This window comes from Pinus tabuliformis, chromosome 7 (assembly GCF_031772625.1).
Source record: "Pinus tabuliformis cultivar Carrire ecotype Pingquan chromosome 7, CPIR1, whole genome shotgun sequence".
Lineage (NCBI taxonomy): Eukaryota > Viridiplantae > Streptophyta > Pinopsida > Pinales > Pinaceae > Pinus > Pinus tabuliformis.
Genome location: NC_142293.1, coordinates 627,959,100 through 627,984,246, shown reverse-complemented (window position 1 = coordinate 627,984,246; position 25,147 = coordinate 627,959,100). Strand labels below are relative to the sequence as shown.

Genomic DNA, 25,147 nt, shown 5'->3' with positions numbered 1-25,147 from the left:
CTGTATCAGATTGCCAGTTTGGGCATCTAACGATTTGTACTCAGATTACTACTGCATAATAATAAAACCCTCAGCTGCTACATCGGTTTTCCCACATTGGGTTTTTCAAGGGACGTTTGTCCAAAAACAACAGTGTAATTGTGTGTGTTTATTTGTCTCCAGTGCAGTATTTAGTTTCCGCAGTATTTTATTTTGTCTAGGTTGCAGTGTATGTATTTCGATATTTGCCGTAGAAAACTATAAGTAATTTTTTCAAAGTAATTTAACAAATAGGAGAAATATCATTAGTTTGCTGCTGTAGGAATCGGGTCACCAATTTTTCACATGGTATCAAAGCACAGATCGCAAGCCGGAGAGCTCAGAGCAGAAAGGAAGGAGGAGGTTCGAATTTTTGCCTTGGCAACAGAGGCAGTGTCATCCTTGGTCCAAGGAGGTCGAGTTTTGGAAAAAGATCGATTTCTCTGAGTGAGTCGACAAAGAAATTCGATTTTCCAGACCAAAGGCTTCTAGAGGCAGAAAGGAGCAACATATTTTTCCTTGCAGAGCAGATTTTCAGCTTGGACGCAATTATTTTGCAGAAGTCGCTGGCAAAATAATGTCAGAAGGAGAGAAGAGCACACATTGAGGGATTCCTTTCTCAGAGGATTTCTAGCCAAGAAGTTCGAATTTTCCTAGTAGAGTAGTAGTAGTTGTGTGCGGGATTTCTCACTCCAAAAGGGAGTGCGAATAGCTGGGAAACAACTGCGTAGAGGAGAGATGGCATCAACTGGGTTGAGAGATCAAGATCGGTTGGACAGAGCCTCCAACCATGTGATCTGGAAGGAAAGGATTTCATGCTTTCTAGATGAGCAGGATCTCAAAACTTATGTCGATAGTGTGGTAGTTGTACCCGCCGATGTAGATCACTGAAGAAGTACAAGAAGGAGATGGTGAGAGCTAAGAGGTTTATTCTTGACGGGGTTCGAGATCATGTGGAATTCCACATAGCTAACAAAGATACCGCCCGACAGATGTGGGAGGCATTAGCTATGCTATATGAAGGATCTTCCAAGCAGTGGAATATGTACCTCGAAGAGAAGCTGAGATGCACGAGGATGCAGAAAGGGGAGTGTGTAGACCCCTTCCTTACTAGGCTTCAAGATGTCCACGATCAGATGGCTTCAGTAGGATTAGCGCCCCACCCTACAAAGTTTGTACGGTTAGCGCTGAATAATGTTTTTGAAGATTGGCAAGTTTTCGTCCAGAGTATCCTGGGCAGAGAAAAACTGCCAGATTAGGAACGTCTGTGGGTTGATCTCCAACAGGAGATGAGGTGTGATTTGGTGAAGGCCACCATCAGTGGTAGTAACAATAGTGGGACGAAGTAAGTAAAGGAGGAGGAAGATGTGGCCCTTGCATCTAAGGGGTAGCAAGAGCAATGCAGAAGAAAGGACATTTCGAAGATCAAGTGCTTCAGGTGTGGCGAGCTTTGCCACTTTAACACTCAATGTCCTCTCGGAAAGAAGGACAAGGAGGAGAAGCAGGATCAACAAGATGCATCTGCTGAGATTGACAGGCTGTCCTCCAGATTGGAGGAAGAGTTTGCCATGATTGTCGAGATACCTCTAGGGGTGAGGTGGGGTGATATGGAATTGTAGTTCTAGAGAGCTACAGGATGGGTAGGATCCTTGAGGAGGTCCACCTCATGAATCAATACCTTGGTATGGGAGCCCATAATTAGCAGTAGCAGGATGGACCAAGTGGAAGTTGGTGCAGTCAGGTGCCAGAGTGACAAATGCAGTATCTAGTAGTAGTCAGAGACTGAACAATGTAGAGTAGAGTTGACATCAGTGCAGTTGGCACAGTGCAGAGTCAGCAACAACGTAGAGGCTTCAGTGATAGTGCAGAGGCCAGCAGTAGTCAGAACTCGGACGACAGATGCATCATACTGACCACAGTTGGTTCAGTGTTTGGGATGCTTTTCTGTTGCAGTTGTAGCAGCAGTAGATGGAGAAGGTTGTAGTGCAAATGCAGCGTTGGCAAGTCCAACAACAACACGGATGCAACAATCAGAGTTGTGTAGTGGCTGGTGGGCAACAACAGCCAGACATCAACAACACAGTAGGAGATGGTGCAGAGATAGAGTGATGCTTCAGTGGGTTGCAAAACTAGAGCACATTCCTCACTAAGAGGGAGAGTTGATTTCTGTAGCATCGGATGTGCTTTAGCCTCGAGATTTTGTAGAGAGGTTAAGACACATGCATTCTCCAATACTCAGAAATCGTTTGTGAAAATTCCACCTAGAGATGATTTAATTAAAATAATTAACTTTTTAAAATGGTTCCCTAAGTCTAAACTTAGGAAATCTGGTTAATTAAAAGGTATTAATTAAACATGGTGCGAATCTTCTAGAAGAAGATGAGGATCAACTCCCAGTTAATCTTAGCCATTGATTATGTTTTAATCTTGGTCGTTGGTGCTCCAACGAGAGATTATAAGGAGTTCAATGTGCACTTGGAGAACACTCTTGTGTAGTTCGATTTTACTAGGAGGTCGATTTCCTGTGTAGCAACGCTGAGTTGCCGGAAGTGATTCAGTAAAGTCAAATCAGTGAGAGAGGGGCAGGCATAGTAGACTGGAGGAGATTTTCCAGTTCCAGGGAGTGCAAGGCAGAGAAGGCAGAGAGAGGTTCAGAGAGGCAACACAGTGCCATGCAGAGACAGCGCAGTGCTTCAAAGGGAGTTCGAAATTCTGCTGAGGAGTAGTCGAGATCTAGTGCTGGAAGCCGGGGTGTGAGATCGAAGGGCTAGAGGGTCAAGTTTCCAGTGAACAGAAGATTAGAGGAGGAGGTGATGCAGTCCCTAGAGGTTGTGACGCAATTCTGCATAGGTTGACGCAAAGGCAGTGTGGGGCTAGCCATCCCGAGCTTGGATGAGATTCGGATCACCAGTGACAATGTGAGATTTTTCTCACTACCTCTTTGCCAGTTTATTCTCTGTATCAGATTGCCAGTTTGGGCATCTAATGATTTGTACTCAGATTACTACTGCAAAATAATAAAACCCTCAGCTGCTGCACTAGTTTTCCCACATTGGGTTTTTCCGGGGACATTTGTCCAAAAACAACAGTGTAATTGTGTGTGTGTTTATTTGTCTCCAATGCAGTATTTAGTTTCCGCAATATTTTATTTTGTGTAGGTTGCAGTGTATGTATTTCGATATTTGCTGTAGAAAATTACAAGTAATTTGTTCAAATTAATTTAACAAATAGGAGAATATCATTAGTTTGCTGTAGTAGGAATTGGGTCACTGATGTTTCACATTGACTTCTTCTTATAATCCTTGGTTGGAGTAGCAACAACCAATATTAAAACTTAATCAAGGGCTAGGATCATCTCGAAGTCGATCCGTGTGAGTTTCTAGAGAATTTTCACCTTGACTTAATTAATTATGATTAATTAACCAGTTTTCCTAAGTTTAAACTTAGGAAACATTAAAAATAGGTTAATAATCTAATTAAGTCATCTCTAGGTGGAATTTCTAGAAATGATTTATGGGTTTTGGAGATCTCATGCATTTTAGCCTCTCCGCCAAGTTCCATGGCTAGAACACATCCAATGCTACAAAAACTAACAAGCAACTCAGAAGTTGTCAGCCTTCAGGTTCAGGAGGGAGGAGCAGTCGAAAAATATCTTTAAGTCCGTCAAGAAGGTCTCTCGATATGAGATGACCTTATAGGATGCTTAGAAGCACGAGGCTTCTAGGAACCAGGCCAAGGAAAATAAGATTTTGAGGAAGATCCTAGACCAAATGGCACACAAGACTTATAGTTTAGAGGGTGCAACGAAGGCAACAAATGCAAAATCGAAGTCAGTTCTAGGTGGCAAAAGTACCTCTGTCGCTAAGGAGTGTTGATGTTTGTAGCTCAAGCAGGTACTTCTACACAGGCCCATGTGTCAAGGCGTGCAAAAATTTCCCATAGTCTCCTTAGATACTTGCTCTTCGTTGAGCAAGTTGTTTTTGTAATGTAGCCTAAGTTAAACTGAGGAAAATCACATGAGTATTATGTTGGCTTACTAAGCTAAAGTAAACTTAGGAAAAATAAAGTAAATTACTTTAGTGAATATGTTTTAATCTTAGCCTTTGATCTCAAGTGAGTCGAAATTTAATCTCAGTCGTCATCACTTTGGAGATTAGGGTTAAGGATTTAGCTCAATGTAAACTTATAAAAGCAAGGCTAAGGAGAAGGAGACGACACCATACAACAACACAAGATTGAGAGAGGCATCTCAATGCATGTATTGGGTTTGAGGAATGGGAAGCAAGGAAATCTAGATTATCCAAGGAGGGTTTGATCAGTCGGATCAAATCTAGTGTTGTATGTAATTCCTCAGTTGTGCCATTTTCCTAGGAAGGGAGCCCAAGTAAGTTCAAGACTTAATGAAGGACTGTGATCGGGCAGAATCTATGTCATTTTCATGATTGAGATTGGTACTGTTTGCTTTTTGCTAAATTTTTGTGTTAGCAACCTAGCTGTGCATTTAAATCAGTAGATCAATTTTTCTGCTAGGAATCTAAGTGTTGGGTGCCAGGTTTGCAGAAATCTAACAACTTCAGACTTTTAGCATGAGCACCACTATTCTAGTGGCATGGTGTTCCACTTTACTCTTGATGTGAGCACTCTAGATTTATCATTTAGAGCACATATGTTAGAGATATTGCTGCATGATGATCTCCGATGCACAATGGATATGCCCAAACTTGATGATTTCAGGATGGTTTCTAGCATGGCACAGTTGGTTTTTGGCACATGAATGATTGTATACGTAGGATGATAGCATTCCATTGTTTCATTGCATCCCATGGTTTCACTATGTTCCTTGATGTATTAGTTCTTGCTCAGATATGGTGATGTGGTTTCCTATATTGGTCATGACTCTGGCGAAGATTGGTGTAATCTTATCATGGATCATAAAGCTCTAAAGTCTTGCTGTTTTCTTGGTTGTAGAATGGTGGGATATAATTTCCATTTAGATAAGTGTTGTCATCTTTAGAGTCAAGTTGTACTACTAGAGACCCACGTAGTTGTAGCGTGTCCATATCCCCTAACCATCTTTTAATGCTTTTCATCTTTCCCATTACTTCCATGCACATTCATCATCTTCCTGCTCATGGTTGATTTTTTATCTGTTACACGTCAAGGTCCAAAGCAAAATAATGTCACAAGACCCTTTTCAGTGCATTAGTTGTACCAAATAGAGTTTAACAAATGAGGATGCCTAGAGGATGCCTACCATTTCTTTGTTGCATCTTGATGGTAATCTCTCTTTGAAATTTTTTCCTTTTAATTTCTGTACTTCAACGGTTCGTTATTTTCATGCTATGGATGGCCATTTGGTAAATATTTGTAATATCTTATTCTTGATAGCTGAAATGATGGGCAAAGTAGTAAAAGGAAAAAATCAACGGTTATATCTGAATATATTCATCTCTTTCAAATTGATCTAACGAGTTCGTTTAGATGAAAGAAACATTTACCAGTTCAGAGGTTTCTGACCTTTGGATGCACTCTCTTTTTTCTTATGATGCTTTCCGACAGGTAGGAAGCTTTGATGCAGGTTATGGGTGTAGCACAATGTCTCGCCTGGTGAGTTCTGAAGTTAATTTAATATGTTTTTTTACTTTTACCTCACAATGCTTTGTCTGCTTGACACACTTTTGCAATATATTGTGCCATTCCATGTATGTGAAATTTATCTTGATCGTAACGAAGTTGTTTTTTATGGGTTTCTTATTTTATTTCTTGTACCATTTGTAACCATATTCTTGCAGAATATGGTGAGGTGATTAGATTAAATGCTTAATTTTTTAATTATCAACACACCATAGTAGTATGTAAACTGGTCTACCCTTGGTGAGTTTTCATTTTCCCCTCGTACTTTGATTCTATCTATCTATCTGTCTGCCCATCCTTCCGTCAATATGGTGTTCTGATTATCACAGCATCTTAGAAGTATGCTGCAACTGCTCTATCCTGGCAAGCTTTCTTCTGCCTGTATTTTGGTTCTATTTTGACCCTCTCAATCGATCTACCTATTTATATGTCTATTGTCACTCAGAATTATCCCTTGGGAAATCATTCCTGAGGGAGTCCGAGATCTTCTTAGGTTTGCTGCCACTGTCACTAACAAATAAACTACTTCTGAATTATTGCTTGTTAATATGAGGGGTGTGTGTTGAGAATATGGTTAATTTTCACTTGAGGCCATGTGCCAACTTTCTATTTGACGTATTGGTGGCTCTTTTGAGCCTACATATGGGTAATTAACCCACTTTATTGTATTTTCCATATTTGACTAGGTTGGCCTATTCATCCTCTTGGGGTCAGCTCCCTAAACTCCTCCGGCTGTTTTTTTATTTTTTTAGTGGATTTAGGGGGTGATATTTTGCAGATATGTGCCCTTTTCTAGGGCGGCACCCTCCTCTTTCTCTCTTTTCAGCCAAAGTATTGCAGATTTTGAGGGCGGTGCTGGTATCTTGTACATCTATGGATGGGAAATGTTTTTTCCCCATCTTAATGGGGCCAACTACTATATTTGGGCTGATCAATTAAAAACCTTCTTTGCAGCAAATGTTATGAATATATTTGGAAAACCCCCTTCCAACTCTTAATGAAGAAAATTGTGGCCTAGTTTGCTTGAAAAACAACGAGGCCCTTGGATTCTCTATGTGGAGTCGTACCTCCTTTTTCACACCAAGAATAATAGAAGTGTAAAGCAGATTGAGATACTGTTCACACCTTATTTGGCATGGTGAGCATTAATCAAGTCAATTGACTTGAAATAGAGGTCTCCAATCTCAAGATGGCTAATTTTGCTAGTGTCAATGGGTCTTCACAAGCAAGGCTGTGGGGGAGAGTCCCGCCCTCGAATCCACTCCCGAAGCGTGCGTTATCTCCTTCATCTTTAATTTTCAACCTTGTACTTAATTTTGTTGAAAATTGGCAGCTCGGGGATGAATTTCTAAAAATAGAAAGTCCAAAAATAGAATTTCTAAAATTAGAAAGTCTAAAAATAGGATTTCTAAAAATAGAAAGTCTAAAAATAGAATGTCTAAAAATAGAAAGTCTCAAGTATGACTTTCCAAAAATTGTAAATCACCTTGTATCAATTGTTAATCAATTATCGTTGATGGAAAATCCCTTCTGATCATCAATCAATCTTAATAGTTCAATTTCAACTTAATCATCAATGTTATATTATTATTATTCTTATGATATTATTATTTCATTATTAAATAGAAATTCAAGTCTCTCAATCATGTCATATGTAACTCCCCTCAATTAATGCATAAGTTACTCTCTCTCTTAATGGATTCATTCCTCTCTCTTTAATGCTCTTACACACCTCTTACCCTCTTACACATTTTATTATTTTAATGACTCGTCGTCAAAAAAATTCCTCTTACACCTCTTTAATGCATAAGTTACACTTCTCTCCTAAATGCATAAGTTGCACTCCTCTCTTTTATGGCATAAGTTACACTCCTATTTTGGCATTTGTAACTCCTTTTCAAGGCATAGGAGTTACTCCCTCATGAATTCGGTCTCCTTGCTCTTCCTATATATTTATGCCTCTCATCCTCACTTCATACACTTGTGCTTGTGAAAGGAGAATTCGATCTTGAGAAAGAGAGAGTTGGAGAGTATAGAGGAAGATTGAGAGAGAGAGAAAGAGAGTCTTGAAGAGCAACAACAGATCTTGGAGAGCCAAAGTGATTTAGTGTTTGCATCAACTATTGCTATCAAAGATATTCTTCAGATTTGGGTAAACTTCTTCATTCTCTCATTGTACTTTATATCTCTATCGAACAATTGATTTCTAATAGAAGAAGAATCCGGTTGGGTTTTCCCCTTGTGGGTTTTGTCCTGGTCATTGATCTAACTTCCCTGTGTCTCATTGAGCGCTTGGTTGTCTTTCATTGTGCATATGGCTTATATGGTTTATGTTCTATCTATAATTACTTAAATTATTTTGCAGGATAAAGAAGTTCTGGATTTAAGTGATTGTAACAACATAGAACATCAAAATTTCAACAATTTTTTAACATTACTATGAAATGACTTAGGATGTTTGAGAGTGGTTCTTGTTACCCACCACCTGTGGGTAGTGTATATGGGAGAAAATTACCCCCCCCAAGATGGACCTCAACCGACAACCAACAACCCCTTTGCAGCCCCTAGATAGCTCAATGTGCCATTTTCTCCACCACCTGAGCCAGCCATATGGTCCCTCGCCCATCTGTTATGAATGTATGTTTGAAGGTTGGCCTCTCGACCCCAAAGGTATGTCTTTTCATTGGTATAGTTGAGCAATTTTCCTTACTTGTCATGGGCACTTTTGGTCATGAATTGTTGGGGGGATTCAACGGAAAGAGTGGGTTAGGTTTGTATTCTTGTCTCCATTGCCTGATTTCGTGGTTACCCTTGTACCCTAGTCCCGTGGGATCTCCTTTACTGGCCATTGGCTTTAGGGATGGCACTACATGGGAAATTCCAATTTTGGTTGTGTGGTCTCACTTCTGGACACCAACTATATTACTCCCTTTCCACTCATTTGAGCCCCATTCATCTCTTTTCCCATCCGGGTCCACATGTGTCCATTGGGTCTATACAGGGTTAGCCTCCCCCTCCCCTTGTCCACACCTTTGGTCGGGCCTGGAATGATGACCCGGAGGTTGATGCAACTAGAAAGAAAATAAAAAGCATAATTTGGCCACTGTCAACATGAAATGTACAATAAAATGCAAAAGATGGTTGGGACATACAAATTTAGCACATGGGCAAAAGCTAATCATGAGCTCTATCCCTTATCTATGGCTATCATCCTGGTTCCTATGCGCCTTAGATGAACCCCCTCCATCATTAAAGAACCCATGATTGTCCCAAGCCTTGGTGGGTGATGAACTGCCTCACCTTGAGGGGGTATCCGCTACTACATATTACACATCATGCTCTCCATACCCTGAAGCCCCAAGCAGTTATGAAGAAAAATCAATCAAAGGTAAAAGGCATATGAAAAAGGGTGGAAAGGCAAAGGTCAAGGTAACTCATGTACCACAATTTGCTCCCTCCCACACTCATATACCCAGGTGTGGACTTCCTTTATTATAGCTACCCTTGCACCTTGACATGTGGTCTAGATGATTCACCTGATCCCCACTCCATTCCATTATTATATCATTTGCCGCCTACCTCTTAAAGGATGTACCATGGGCATGCCAACCCCTTTAGAGGTTGAAACCACCTAATATGGTCCTTGGTTAACCCCCTATTGAACTTGGGACACTTGTACATGCCAAAGCCCACTATGGAAGGGCATGCCACCATAAAGTGCCCCATTGATCCCATGACTTGTATGCATTATTACTTGATTATTATAATGTTTGTTGTATTCGAGGGCAAGGGGATGCGTTGGATCTTATGCAGGATTGCAGGTGGGTCTTCATTTAGGGCTTGGTCTCCCTATACGAGGTCCTATCCCTCTAGAGGGCCACATTGACACTTGTAGGGTGAGCGTTGGAGCCACGGGCCTCCACCATAGCAGATGTTACTTCATGGATTCCTAACAATGTTCATTGATTGCTTGTGTTCAACCTTTTGGATGAGGATGATGCACCTGGTCCACCATGCCCAGTCGATTCCACAGTTGCACCATACACTTGGCAGATGTTTTAGGTTGTATCCCGCTGCAAAGGGAGGGCTTATGTCATTACTCCAGCCTTTACAAATGGTCTACATGCATATTTGATCCATTTGGAGAGCCATGAGGATGTCCTTGTGCCCCCAAGCCCCACACCCATTTGGGAGCACCATAGGTTATTGATTGGGTAACAAGGGACCAACCCCTTGTCCACTTGTTTGGAGTCCATTTCTTCATTATGGCACCCCTTGGACTTCATCGGGCCTCCTCAAAGGCTCAACAATTCACTTTGTTGATCATTCGACCCTCTTGAGAGGCTTATCCTTACATTATTGAGCTATTTGGTGGGCTTGTCACCAAAAGTTTTGTTATTATGCACATCATTTTATTTGAGGGCCTAAATTAGGCCTAATTAGCTAAATCGAATTCATTAGGAAGTGTATAAATGCAAGTGTGATGAATCATTTTGATCATGATAACTTGGATTGGATCTTTCTCTCTTGTGAGATTTTCGCTATTCTTTTCAGAGGACGGAATTGGATGAATGGATGAATTTTGATGTTTGGATCTCTTCATTTTTGTCTTAGAGTTTCACTATTGGCATATAATGATGATTGGATATACTTTTTCTTACATGTAAGTACTCTTTCAATGCTATTTTGTCATTTTCTTATGTCACATGCATGTTGTTGGGGATTTTTGCTATACTAGGATGAAATTTACTGCTTTTCTTATGTGAAATTGTGGAAATTTGTCTTTTTATAGCGTTGCATCATGTCATGGGCCATGTATGAATAAGTGAATATTCCTAGAGATATTTTTTCGAAATTTTATCTTGATAAGTCATCATATATTGTATATCGAAGTGTAAAGATCTTGAAGCAATTGTCCCATGCCCTAATTGCCATGTGAAATTGTTCTAGAGGCCTCCTTGACTAAATGAAATCATTCCAAGCATTGAAATCCCCTTGAATCCATTTCTCCCAAAGGATTAGGCACTGATCCTCCACTGGTGATCACTCTAAAGCACATCTTTCTCACCTTCTCTTTCTTTCTAGGCTTGGCCTCCATAGGTGACCTAGGGTATCATTTTTCTCACAATTCACCCATTAAAAAAATTCGATCTCTTGCTCTCTACTGTGATATTGTGTTTCCTAGGAGCCCTCGAAATTTGAGGCCATTCCGACGGTGGGATCTTGAGATATTCCAAGCCCTAGATCTGAGATCAATTCTTGCCCTTAGTTTCCCATTGGCTGGTGACCTCAGGGAACACTGCATTAAAATCACTGGAAATTTCTCCTTTGATCTCTTCCCCCCCCCCTTAATTAGGTCAATCACACCTCTAATTGATCAACTCCACCCACTTGACCTAACTTTGGGTCCACTTGGTCCCGTGTGGTCCCACAACTTTTGGAAGATAATTTTACAAAGACCATTTGGAAACCAAGTTTTCACAAGGGTTTCTAGGACTAGGTTCCTCCTTGATAAGTCTCATTTGCAAACCCTAGCCCTTGAAACTCCCTTGGCCCTTCTTAGAGAGCCTTACACCTTGCTTCTCAAGCAAGCAAACCATACAATTGAGTCTCTCTTGCGAATAGGCCTTAGGAATCACTCATTTTCTCTTCATTGATTCATCCTTCTAGTGATTCCCTTCATACTGGGTCTCCTCCCATCCATGAAAGTTTGTAAAGAGTAGGGAGCTTTAACTGAGGTGACAGTGGGCTATCGCTCCATTATTTCCCTTAACCTAGTAGTTGCCCTTTTAGGGTCCTCTCCAAGGACCCTTGCTAGTTTGAGCGGTAATAGTTCCAACCTCATTGGATTTGATATGGAGAAAGTAGAATTTTAGATTTCACTAAAAATCCAACAGACTTATCAGTAGTTTCAGGATTTCAGGATTGGGAGGATTGCAATGTTTCCATTGATTTTGTCATGTACTAGGGTATGGAACTCGTATTTAATCAATAACACCAAGCTCTCAATGTACCTTGATGTTAGTGACATTGGTTGTCAAACTCCTCTATCACGACCCTACTAAAAATGTACCCATCACTCAAACAAAATCTTGACTTGACATGCTACATTCTTTCTATCTTATGTTAATGCTTAGAGGGTGATATTAATGACAAAGATCCGAAGATAGGCAATGATTTTGATGATATGTAGGTATTTGTTGTAGCATTACTTTTTTGGATGTTAGAGGCCATCTAGAACCTATTTATTAATATATTTTCGGTTCAAGGATTGATTGCACTCAATGCTATTTTTGTTGTGCACCCTTACATGCCATATAAATGAGAACTTGTAATTTGTGGACTTGTGGTTGATGAAGATTATAACTACTAGATGAATGATGTTATATGGTTTAATCCATGTTTTTATGTTTTTTATCACTAATTCATCATTCTACATGCTTTTGTTGACATATATGCATCAATATATATAAAAATATATATTATATAAAAATCGCTCCTAACCCGGAAGCTTTTGAAAATGTTGCTCCTTGCTCTCGCTTCCCACTCCCAAGTAGCCTAGATTGGAAGGTTCAAGAACCTAAAGGATGACATTATCACAATAGATGGCAGACACAAATTTAACTCAGAATAAACAAGTATTGTTTTGAATAAACTTTCTCCTACATTCACAAAATTTGGTTGCATTTCTAGCATTCATTTCTTTATCAAGGAATTCCTTTCTCCCACTTTAGAGGATATGGTTTCAAGCCTTATCCAACATCAAGTGTCTTTGTTGAATTTGGGAGACCTATCACTCATGATCAAGGCCATTCTAAGGCGGCTACCTCAAGCTCATGTATGCATGAGTCTATGGGGGAAACTCCCAAATCCTCCAAGAAAAAGAGAATGGTGTGCTCTTATTGATGTAAGCAAGGACATTCCATCAAACTTATCTCCTCCTTTTTTAAAAGATTGAATATATTGCTCGATAAATAAATAGCAATAACAACCTCTTTGAAGACAAGCCTTGCATTCCTAATACTGCACATGTAGCTATGCACTCTGTTTTATGGTCTTCATCTTCTTCTAAGGAACGGGTTATAAATTCTAGGACAACTAGACATATGACAAAGCACAAGTATCTCCTTTTCGACTACAATCATTAGCATAAAGGTGAGTGAGAAACTATTAGTGAGGACTTAGCTATTTTGCTTTTTGGTTGTGGCATTGTTGTGATTGATATTGCTAAGTATGTGGATGTTATGTATGGGGAGACCAAATCTTCTATATAGTTATCACATCATACATACCAATAAATGATGGAATTTTGATTGGATAGATAGATAGTTAAATACATAAATGGAAAGTTCAAAGTCGTTAGTTCCAACTATTGCGTTGAATCAAAATGTATGTACAAGCTGGGAAAGTCTTTTTCACCTCCAAATTGGAATAAATTCATTGCAATGGTGGCCAATGCAAATGATGAAAATAAGCTATGGTACTTTTGCTTAGGTCACACCAATTATTCATCCTTGAGATGTACGAGCCATGTTTGACTTGCTAAGGTGTTGATTTGTGGTAGCATCGGATGTGCTCTAGCCACGAAATTTGGTGAAGAGGTTGGGGCACATGAGATTTCCAATACCCAGAAAGGGTTTGGGCAGATTCTAGACAGTTTAGGATATATTAAAATAATTAATATTTTTAATGGAGTCCCTAAGTCTAAACATAGGGAAATTAAAATATTAATGTGGATTAATATAAAACTGTGTTAGAATGGTCCAAAAGACATGGATCAAGCCATATCTAATCTTAGCCGTTGATTAGGGACTTAATTTGTGCCGTTGATATGTCAACGATAAAAGTATAAGAGGAGGCTTGAGGGTCACTTGGAGAGTACACAAGAGTGATCAGTCATTCTATTCTCTAGAGCGGGGTTTGCTAAGAGAGATATAATTAGTGATCGGGAGTTGTAGCTGAGGGGCATTGAGTACAGAGAGACAGAGACGTAGAGATAGTGCTAGAAGAGCAGCAAGTAGCCAGAGAGAGTGACGCAGTAGCCGCCAAGGATCACGCAGGGCCACGTAGAGGCAACCAGGAGCTGCATAGAGCCTCAGAGAGGCTAGCGTTGCTGACGCAGAGGGCCAGAAGGCTGACCTAGGGCCTTCTAAGGCTGACGCAGATCCATTCAGGGTGACGCAGGGCAAACGCTGGGCAGAGAGGGGCTGACGCAGTCCAGAAAGGTTAGACGCTGGGGTTTCTGGGGCAGATTGGAGCTGAGGAGCTGCCGGAAGGATTATCCGGGGTTTTAGCTAGGAGATTTGTCTCAAACTGAGAGGTATTACTGCCAAGGAATTTCTCTGTTGGGTAGGCTAGTTTCGGCACCTAGATTGTACTCTGATATTGCTTAATAAGAAAACCCTTAGATAGCTGCACCGGTTTTCCCACATTGGGTTTTTTCGGAGACGTTGATCCAAAAATAATGGTGTCATATGGTGTGATTGTTTCTGTTTCTTTCAGTTGTTGATCTATAATATGTTGAGCATGCACTAGTGTTTATTTTCAGTATTTACGTTGAAAATAACTTGTTAAGTAACGGAACAAGTAGGTAGGAATAAATTAGATAAAGTGCATGGAGGGTTTCTAACTAAGTAGACTTAGAAAGTTCAACATGGTATCAGAGCGTGATTGTAGATCACAGGAGGACTGAGGACATTAGCCAAGCGGAGCAATAGCAGCATAAAACAACTGTCCTGAGGTGACAGAAGCTGTTTCTAGCATAGCAGCAACAAGGGAAGGGTGACGCAGTGCCTACGTCATCAAGGGTGAGCCGGGAAGAGGTAGCGCAGAGGCTAAGGAAGGCAAAGGGAGCCTCATGCAGAGCCACGCAGAAGCTGGGAGGGCTGACGTAGTTGGCTGAGGAGGTCGGGTTGCTGGTGCCGGGATTACACAAAGCCTAGGAGCTCTCACCTTCAGGTTGCTGAGGTTTAAAAGGTTGTGAGAATATTGCAAAGTGGAGCTGGTGAGGTACTGTAGTCAGAACAGTACCTGATAGAGCAAGGCCAAGAGGAGGGAGTTGCTACCGAGGGTTTCTAGCCGAGGAACCCGGATCAGTGGTGTGGTTGCACAAGACGATCAGAGTAGGGGGCATCTTGACAACGACAGAAGGATTTCCAGGGGGGAAATCGGGGCTCAGAGGGAGTCCAGAAGAGAATTTCCAGACGGAAAGTAGAGACTCGGAGGAGTCGAACAGGGAACTTCCAGGAGGGAAGTAGAAGAGCATCATGGCACTACACGGAGTAAGAGACTAGGATAGATTGGACGGAGTGTTGAACTTCGCAGTCTGGAAGGCCAAAATCTTATCTGTACTTGACAGAAATTGTGTCAAGAACTTTTCCTTGAAGGTTATAGCTATCCCAGTCGACCCCAATGATGACGGCAAGTACGAGGAGACAATGGCGAGGGCCAAGAGCATCATCCTTGATGGGGTCAAGGACCATATAGTACCACACATTGCCGAGAAGGAAACGACATATGAGATGTGGGAGGCCCTCAAGAAATTGTACCAACATACTTCTGTGTAGAGAAGAATGGTACTTGAGAATCAGTGGAGGTTGTATAAGATGAAGGGAGAAGCGATTGACACCTTCCTCGGAGGACTGAATGAGATCCGAGATCAGTTGATTGCTATAGAAGCCACGCCGGATCAGGAATTGATGGTGAGGACAACCCTGAATGCTGTCTTAGAAGACTGGGAGGTATTTGTCCAGAGTATATTGGGCAGAGGGACTCTCCCACCTTGGGACGAGATGTGCGCGGCTCTTCGCCAGGAAGAGATCAGATGACAGTCAAAGACAGGTAGCAACAACAAGGGGATCAAAGTCACGCAGGAGGAGGAAGATGTTGCCCTAGCATCTGAGGGAAAGCAAGAGAAGCGGAAGAAGAAGGATCTCTCCAAGATCAAGTGCTTCCATTGTGGGGAGCTGGGTCATTATGCGACCTAGTGTCCAAGGAAGAAGAGTAAGGGAGAGTCTTTCGAGACTAAGGCAGCACCAGCAAGGGCAGAGAAGGAAGTTTTGACAGACGATGATTGTGCCATGAGTGACCATGCACCACTTGAACAAAAGTGGGGAGACATCGAGCTGTAGTCAGGTGGACTACAGGCGATGAGGGGCAGGATGCTCGAGGTACCTAGCCTCTTGGATTAGACCTTGATACGGGAGCCACGAAGAGGAGTAGCAGGATTGGCTGAGTCGGGTAGAGACGGATGTGGATGGAGTGACAGAGAGAGCTACAGTGCAGGAGTCCCGAGGCAGGGCGGGGCTAGCAGGCTGCAGCAGTGTGAGAGGCATGGGAGTGTTGCACTAGTGCAGGATGGCACAGAGAGGTGTGCAACTGTGCGAGATGCAGGGAGTTGTTGCAACAGCACAGAGGTCAGAGAGGGAGCACTTGTCAGCGGCAGAGGGAGCTTCAACATTAGGAGGGTCTCTAGCCCAACAGAGAGGTCAGAGTGGGAGATCAGTTACTTCTCAGTAACTGAGTTGTAATGTAGTAGTGGGCAGCACGATGCAACATGATGAGAGGAGGTGCAGTGTGGATGCAGTGCTGAGAGAAAGGACCAGCAACAACACGGATGTAGAGGGAGCTGTCGTACAGATGCAGTAGTGGCAGAACCATGGGCAACAGTACAGGATACAACAGTGCAGAGGATGGTGGGCAGCAGGCCTATAGCATCAGCACGGGGACCAATGCCATATGATCAGAGTAATACTCAGTGAAGAGTATTGCTAGAGCAAAGTGCTCGCTAAGAGGGAGTGTTGAGTTGTGGTAGCATTGGATGTGCTCTAGCCACGAAATTTGGTGGAGAGGTTGGGGCACATGGGATCTCCAATACCCAGAAAGGGTTTGGGCAGATTTTAAACAGTTTAGGAGATATTGAAATATTTAATATTTTTAATGGAGTCCCTAACTCTAAACTCAGGGAAATTAAAATATTAATGTGGATTAATATAAAACTGTGTTAGAATGGTCCAAAAAACATGGATCAAGCCAGATCTAATCTTAGTCATTGATTAGGGACTTAATCTCGGCTGTTGATATGTCAACGAGAAAAGTATAAGAGGAGGCTTGAGGGTCACTTGCACAGTACGCTAGAGTGATCAGTCATTCTATTCTCTAGAGCAGGGTTTGCTAAGAGAGATAGAATTAGTGATTGGGAGTTGTAGCTGAGGGGCATTGAGTACAGAGAGACAAAGAGGCAGAGATAGTGCCGAAAGAGCATCAAGTAGCCAGAGAGAGTGATGCAGTAGCTGCCAGGGATCACGCAAGGCCACGTAGAGGCAGCCGAGAGCTGCGCAGAGCCTCAAAGAGGCTAGCGTTGCTGACGCAGAGGGCCAGAAGGCTGACGTGGGGCCTCCTAAGGCTAACACATACCCATTCAGGGTGATGCAGGGCTAACGCTAGGCAGAGAGGGGCTAACGCAGTCCAGAAAGGGCAGACATTGGGGTTTCTGGGGCAGATTGGAGCTGAGGAGCTGCTAGAAGGATTATCCGGGGTTTTAGCCAGGAGATTTGTCTCAAACTGAGAGGTATTACTACCAAGGAAATTCTTTGTTGGGTAGGCCAGTTTCGGCACCCAGATTGTACTCTGATATTGCTTAAAAAGAAAACCCTCAGATAACTACATCAATTTTCCCACATTGGGTTTTTCCAGGGACATTGGTCCAAAAATAATGGTGTCATATGGTGTGATTGTTTCTGTTTCTTTTAGTTGTTGATTTGTAATATGTTGAGCATGCACTAGTGTTTATTTTCAGTATTTACATTGTAAATAACTTGTTAAGTAACGGAACAAGTAGGTAGGAATAAATTAGATAAAGTGCATGGAGGGTTTCTAACTAAGTAGACTTAGAAACTTCAACATAAGGGTCTACCACAAATAAACCTTTCTAGTGGTGTTTGTAGGGATGCATGATGCATAAATATCACCAAGAATCCTTTACAAAGACAACTCAAGGTGTGCCTCTAAGCCACTTGATTTGATTCATAGTGGTATTTGTGGTCCCATGGCCACTTTTTGTTCTAGGGGAGACTCTTACTTCCTCACCTTTTATTGATGATTATTCTTATTTTCTATGGGCATACAATATTAAATTCAAGGATGAGGTGTTTTGCAAATTCCAAGAATTAAATCTCTTATTGAAGCTCAATGCAAATAAAAGATCAAGTGTCTTCAGATTGATGGGGAGGAAAGTATATTGGTAGTGCTTTTTGATAGTTTCTTTGCTCCCATGGCATTTCGTAGTAGAATAATGTTCCCTATACTCTTGAGAAAAATGGAGTGCCTAAGAGTAAGAATAGGGAAATTATGCAAATGACCCACTGTATGTTTCATTCTCAAAATTTGAAGTTATCTTTTTTTGGGGAGGTTCTTGTTTGTGCAACATACATCATCAATCACACCCCTACACATGTGGTCATTGATATGACTCCTTACGAGTAGTTGCATTGGCAGAAGCCTCATTGCACATTCTCGTATCTTTAGATCAAGGGCTTGGGACTTGTTGCTTGCCAAAAAGTGGGTAATCCATAGGAGAAAACTTTTTCTCCTCCTTGGATAGCCAACCACCCAACAATCGTATTGATCAGCACATGACATGACCTGATAGATTTTCCACTTCTTGCTTTGGTTAGATTTCTCTCTCCCATTCGACATTCCTTCTCGAACGAAGGTGGGTCATCCATTGATAGATACTTTAACCATTTTGTAATCATGTGCTTTACTTAATGTTTCGGGCATACTAATATGAGTCATGGGGTGATCTGAATGTTTGACTGATCTTGACTGTGTTATCACACATAATGTCTAGGCACCGCAACAATAGCTTAGATCGGGGGCCATCACCCTGATCCCCAATCTCTCCATTTATGTTGTCTCCCTACAATAGGCTAAGGGGTGTAGACCCTATGGAAAAATGGAATGAAGAAGAACTAGTTGGAAACCAACCAGTTCGGGAGACCTAGTGAGGTGATCAAGTACTTGATTAAGATTTAGCATGACTTAGGATTTAATACCAGTGCCTTATGAAGTCAACGATATTGCTAGGGAAATTAAGACCAAGTAATCGATTAGCCGCTGCTGCTTAGATGAATGTCTATTTTATATGAAATGCAGATTCTAAAACTAATGTAAGATGTAAGAATCTTGGTTAATTTTAGTTAAATGCCTATTTAAATGTGAATCCTTCAATCCTTTATGTGTTGAGCCTGATTTCGTAGTAATTGGTAGAGAGAAAATAAGGAGAAGCACACAAAGGTGTGATTAATGATACCTCTCCTGAAATTCTAACATACCCGGTGCCTCCGGCGCTTGCAAAGAGTTGTGGCTCTGACGGCTGCAAGGTCACCGATTTAAGTACTATTAAAATAGGCTTCTCAAGCAAAGATTAATGAATACCTACCTCTCTATCGACCAAGCTTATGCTTGGAAGTAAATTTTATCTATGCAAAGTTAACTTATATGCAAATGCACCGAAAGATGAGATGAAGTTAGACTTGAGGATGGGAAAACACTTATGTCGCAAAAACTCTCAATCACCAAAATGTTCTGAAGACTTAAAAATAAACCCCAGAAGATGTTATAATTAAACCACAAGCTTATTTCAAATCTTTCTGATGCAATTATAGCTCAAAGAGAACAAAAACCTGTTTGCAATTTAGTATTAATGTCAACAGAGGTTCAAAAATACTCAGATTAGGAAACAGAGATATGCAATCTATTATAATTCCACAATAGAGCACTTCAACAATCGCTTGAAAATATTCACAAAATGTCTAACATGTAACGAGCATTATATAATTCAAGCAATGACGATCAATTTCAATAGATGCACGATATTCTAACAGTTAAATTTCTAGAGATCCAAAAAAATTTAAACAACCATGAAATTTAAATGCTGATCAATTCCCATCCTAGAATTAAAATGATTTATGCTTAGTGACCCAAATCTAGGAAAATTTTCCTATAGTTAATGATTGGATAAAAAAAAAATTCAAGCTTGTTTAACTATAGAGAAATGAAAAATGCTTAATAGCACAGAAGTTATCTTTTAGATTTTATCTTTAACACAAAAGACACCAAGAAGGAATTAACAATTTACAAATTTGATTAGTCCTTGGGAAAACCTTTTCAATGTGCTAAGTTCTATGAAACAAGACTAATGTGGCAAATAAAAAATGTGACCAAAATAAATCAAAAGATTTAATAATTTTTAAAATTTTTTTAATGGGCTAGAGGCTACATAAAAAATTCAAAATCTGTTAATGCTAAAAATTTACTTTTGTTTTAAAAGAAATTAGGATGTGCCAAGGTCACATAAGTATTTTTAATGAAGCCCTTTCTTTTGTTTTTTATTTTTTAGTTTTTTAGGGTTTTTAGCTTTTCTAAATTTTTATAAAAAAATGAAACTCAAAATAAAAAAAAACTGAAAACAAAAGTTAATTCAAATTAAAAAAAAAAAAGAAATCAAAAAACCACAAAAAATCGAATTCCTAAAACTAAATCTAACCAAAGCCCAAAAATAAAAAAAAGTGAATAGAATTATAAAAAAAAAGAAGAACCAACCTAAAACCTAACTGTATACACTAAACAAATGAAAAAAGAAAATAGAAAGGTGCTTGGCTGTGTTGTATTTGTAGGTCCATGGAAGGGAATGGAGCAACTCGACAGTGGGATGGAGAATGGCAAAGAATTGATGGAGGCGCAGCTCACGTGGAGAACAGGAGCTGCGGAATGGAGAAGAGGGCAGGTAGAGATGGATGGGAAGCACGCTGACGCTGGAAGCTCAACGGAGCTGTGGGAAGGAACATGTAGGGTAACACAGCAAATAAACACTGCGTTTGAGGGCGCTGAGGATGAGATAAATGAAGGCGTGCAAGTTTATGGGTAGAGATATGAGGGCCAACGTTTAAAGAGTAACAAAATGAGCTCGATTAGGGAAGAGATGAGGGTCCCAAGTGGCCACAAATAGAAACACATGTATAATGGATATGCGACAAGGAGTGGGAGCTACGATGGAGCGATAAGAGGTCGCGACTTTGGTGATGGAGGAAGGAGCTGCGTAGGTATGGTAACAACCTTGTTTTGCAGGGAAAGAAGAGGGAGCAAGGGCCGAGGGTTAGTAGGTTGCGCATAGCAGAAGTGGAGCAGAAGTGGATGTGGATTTGATGAAGGTGGGTAAGGAGAATGCCAGAATGCTGCAAAAAAATAAATCGAAAATGCACAGTGAAATCCACAAACCAGGTAGTAAATCAAAGAAAACAATCAACAAACTGGTGGCCCAGAAACCCCTTAAAATTTTTCCGGAAATCTTAATTAAAATTTGTGAATCCACTTGCTTTAGATTTAACAGTGAAACCCTTAAAAAAAATTCAAATTAAAAAGTTATAAATTTCAAACCTTAGACTGCAAAATGTCTGAATAATATCCCTGGAAAACGATTTTAATGAACCCTAGAGATCCAGATCTTACCCTCTAGGGCCTAGATCTGGACTCTATGCAAATTTCTTCCTCAGATTTGTAGCTGCAAGACAACATTAAATCACTCAAACGATATATACAAAAACCCAGAAAAACCCAAGTCAGAAAAACAAAAATAATTACAGATCTATGTACATGAATGGAAAATCTATCAGATCTAGGGAGAGTGAGTCAAACTCCTCTCCCAGATCTGATAATTTGAGGCTCTCAACAGCCAGATCTATCGATTTAGCACAAAAAAAATTATATTTTTTGAATTTTAAAGGAGGTGTTGAGCTCAAATCCCTTCATGCATCACCCATAAAAATATCTTATGATAAGCCCGTGATCAAATTAAGTTGAGCTTTTTAGAAAACACGGATCGGGAGTTGGCTGGTCCAACTGAAAACTTCCCCGAACGCTCGATGATCTAAAAATCAAGACTTACCTGCAAAACTCAATTCAACGATCAACATAGAGCGAGAAAACAATAATAAAACTCAGACAAATAGAGATACTTGCTATTACGTTTAGAATTTAGATTATTATTCAAACCCTGACGACTGAGTACAATACCTGTACTCAAATCACTTTTCAAAAGCTATTATCAATGGAAAAAAGAAATTACGCATGAAAAACGACACGTCTTACAGTGTTTACATGAAGAGTAACACCGAAGAAAATTAACCCCAAAGTCTTTCTTTGTTATTCCAAAAAGTTTACACAAGAGCTTTTCGCTTAGCACACGATCAAAAGATTAGATCTATTGACTGAGAAATGACCTCCTATTTAAAGATAAATCCTCCAACGACTAGTTCGAGTGATCTTCGTCAAAGCAATCTCGACCGTTGATGAGGATCAAAATTTCTTTTAATCTCATCCGTCAAAATTTTAAATTCTTGAGGAAATTCGAATTTTTCAATTAAATGCATTTTAATCAATTCAAAAATTAAATTTTTGAATTAATTTCCTCAAAATTTTGACTTTGACTTAACCCCAGCGACCAAAGGCTTACAATTTAGCAAGATAATCAATTTACCTTAGTCCTGGGACCTCTTAAAATTTAATTTTTAAAGGACCAACGAATTTTGATTTCGGAGAATTTAAATTTACCTAGGACCTAGAATTAATTAAATTTTTGGCTTAGGATTTTAATTAATTTTTGGGCAGAAAATTTAATTAATTAACCTAAGAGGGGATAACTTATTTTTTCAACCCTCAAGACACTTTACATCATGTTTTTCATAAATTTTACATTACGAGGGGGAAAACCCATTTGAAATAGACCCTCACATACTACCGATTTCTGCGACACAAATATAATCCAACAGACCAAGCAATTTGTAATAAAATAACCTAACCAAATAGTTAGGATTATTCCCAAATCACTTTTACATAGACTCGATCTAGAACACTAGGACTCCCCTAAGATCCGAGTGACAAAATTCATTCCAGCTTTGGGGTAAGGTTGAAGGAAAACACTGCCGACCATTCGAGAATGGATCGGTGAGACAAAAAACCTTCCGGAATGTAGATCATCACCAGAAAAGTAGGTTTACCTAGGCAATTACAAACATGACACGGGTTTGCGGAGATTATTTACATTATACACATGCAAAATGGGTTTACATTATAACATGATCCTCAGGTTGATGATGATAGCTAGACGATACGAACACATCGATCAGGCGCCATCCCTTTTGCGCAAAATAGGGGTGTACCGCTATGGGTCGTTGACACGTAGTGGTCAACATCTGGCTCTATTTGGGGACACGTTGCTGCACTAGAGGAATGTGAGAGTCCAGAATCCGCATCCATGCAACACACAATTTAACATAAGTAGCATCCATCTAAAAAATCTTCATATAATGTTAAACACATGAAAGATATAAGCTCTTCATTTATTAACCATAACATGAAAAATAAATCTAATCCTGAAACAGAAATGAAGTGCTGAAACGACAAGGTGTAGGGTTAGAAATACAATACAAAGGATGCCCCATGGCATCAAATGCCTTCAATATAGTGCATACTGAGCATTTGCCTGCTTTTAGGCAAATCTGTTCACTGTTTCTCAGATGTGCCATGTCCAATCCTTCACATGGTAGGACTTCTTTCTATCCGAAAATCAAACTGCTCGCGGCTATCTAATGCATCAAATCACTTTCTCATTCTCTTTCTCTTGCGTCTTTTCTTTGTGGCAGGCTGTATCACTGATGAGGTGGAACAATCTGCTTCAAAACTCTCAGATGAAGTATGTAAGATATGCATGACATGTCTTTCTTCATTTTGCATTTGATTCTTATCAATTTCTGTTTTATTTGGGTCACCTTCAATTAGCCACTTTTCAATGGAACAAATGACCTCCTCATAATAAGATGGGGCTTGCTGTAGCAGATAAGGAGGCTTATGATCTGTTGACGTTTCCTTGTTTCTTTCATCCTCTGACTGATGCTGAAGTTTCTGTACCTGTATTGTTATGGCATCCATTTGGGTAGAGTGTTCAACCTTCATAGCACTGACTTCCTTGGCATGGTTTTCCTCCATGGTCAATAACTTATTCTGAAGACATATCTGACCAACTTCCATATTTTTTATTACTTTGTCATTATCTGCTTTTATGGTCATCAAGCAATGTTGCATAGAGTTTATTTCTTTCTCATGATTTTCTTATATGATAGCTAACTGATTATTATAATCGAATCTCATGATGGTCATTTCTTCGTCCATAGTTGACAATCTGTTCTGAATCGAACTTATTTCTTCTTGATAACTTGTTTCCATGGCAGTCACGTGATTTGAATGATTAAATTCCATGATCATCATATTTTCCTCTAGGGCTAATAACTTGCTTTGCATAGAATTAATTTCCCTGTCATGATTAGCTTTCATGGTTTCCATTTCCTTAGCACGTTGACTCTGCATGTCGGTCCTCATATCCTCCATATTCTGAGCACACTTTTCTACTACAGTGGTTACGTGATCGGAGTGTTTAATTTTCATGATTTCCATCTCCTCATCACGTTTTTCCAGTTGAGTGTAGAAAGTTCTCATATCCTTGACATAATCAGTTATAAATTTTTCTTGACTACGCTCCATATTTTTTACCAGCTGCGTTTGACTGAACTCCATGTCTCTAACCATTTGCTTTAGTCCTTCTATAATTTTCTTGTCATTTTCCCTTTCATTGTCGACACTGATTTGACAACTTGTCCCTGTTTTTCCACTGTCATGGATTTGTCTTGCAACGGTACAAGTGGATGGTACATTCTGATATGGAGAATTGTCTTCAGTTGGATCCTTTACTAGATCACTTTCATCTTGTTGCATAATGTTAGGGGCACAAGGCGAGCTACCTTGATCATCATATCTATCTGTAAAAGCATTGACAATGTCTTGTAAAGAAGCGAAAGAATCTTCAGGACAATTATGAAACCAATTCAAAGCATCACCCTCTAAAGAAAAGGCAAATAGACGCATTTTGACATCTTCATGATTATACTGGGGAGAACTACAATATTTGATTATTGTATGAGCAACCCTGCGTAGATGCTTTCTAACAGCGATTGAATCACCACCCGAGAACAAAGGCAATTTATGAATGGCCTCTTTCGATATATCATGGAAAAAATCAGTAAAATGACACGGGGTAAACGAATCATCCATGATGACTTGCTTGAAGGGATAAGGAGAGACCAAATGGATGCTAGAGAGAGACCCCTGTTCAAGAAAATCAAGAGATCAACAAGAAGCGAGCTTCTAGTAGAAATTCTCATAAGAAATGAAAGAAGTGGAGTCGCCACTTGAATATGAATCTAGCTCTAGGATCCAAAAGGCAAAAACAACTGGATATAAGGGAGGGCTTCTTGTCTGGGAAATAATGGATGAATAAGTGGAGTCACCACTCAAACAAGAAACGAAATGAAATGTCCAGGTGCTAGAAGTGCAGATGAAACGATTATGATGAAAAATGAAGCAATGAAAATATCAAATGACG

At 40.1% G+C, this 25,147-nt stretch overlaps 1 protein-coding gene across 2 annotated transcripts in view; it reads left to right on the top strand.

The window, feature by feature from the left end:
* Positions 1-25,147, top strand: part of ECHID (enoyl-CoA hydratase/isomerase D) — a 346,677-nt gene that overhangs the window by 161,671 nt on the left and 159,859 nt on the right. The window contains exon 6 of one of the 2 annotated variants that reach the window (XM_089458598.1): positions 5,578-5,625. The exons of the other annotated variant lie outside the window; for it this stretch is intronic. Within the exon in view, the coding sequence (XP_089314724.1) occupies positions 5,578-5,625 (48 nt within the window). The remainder of the gene's footprint in view (positions 1-5,577; positions 5,626-25,147) is intronic. 2 annotated transcript variants of the gene reach the window in all.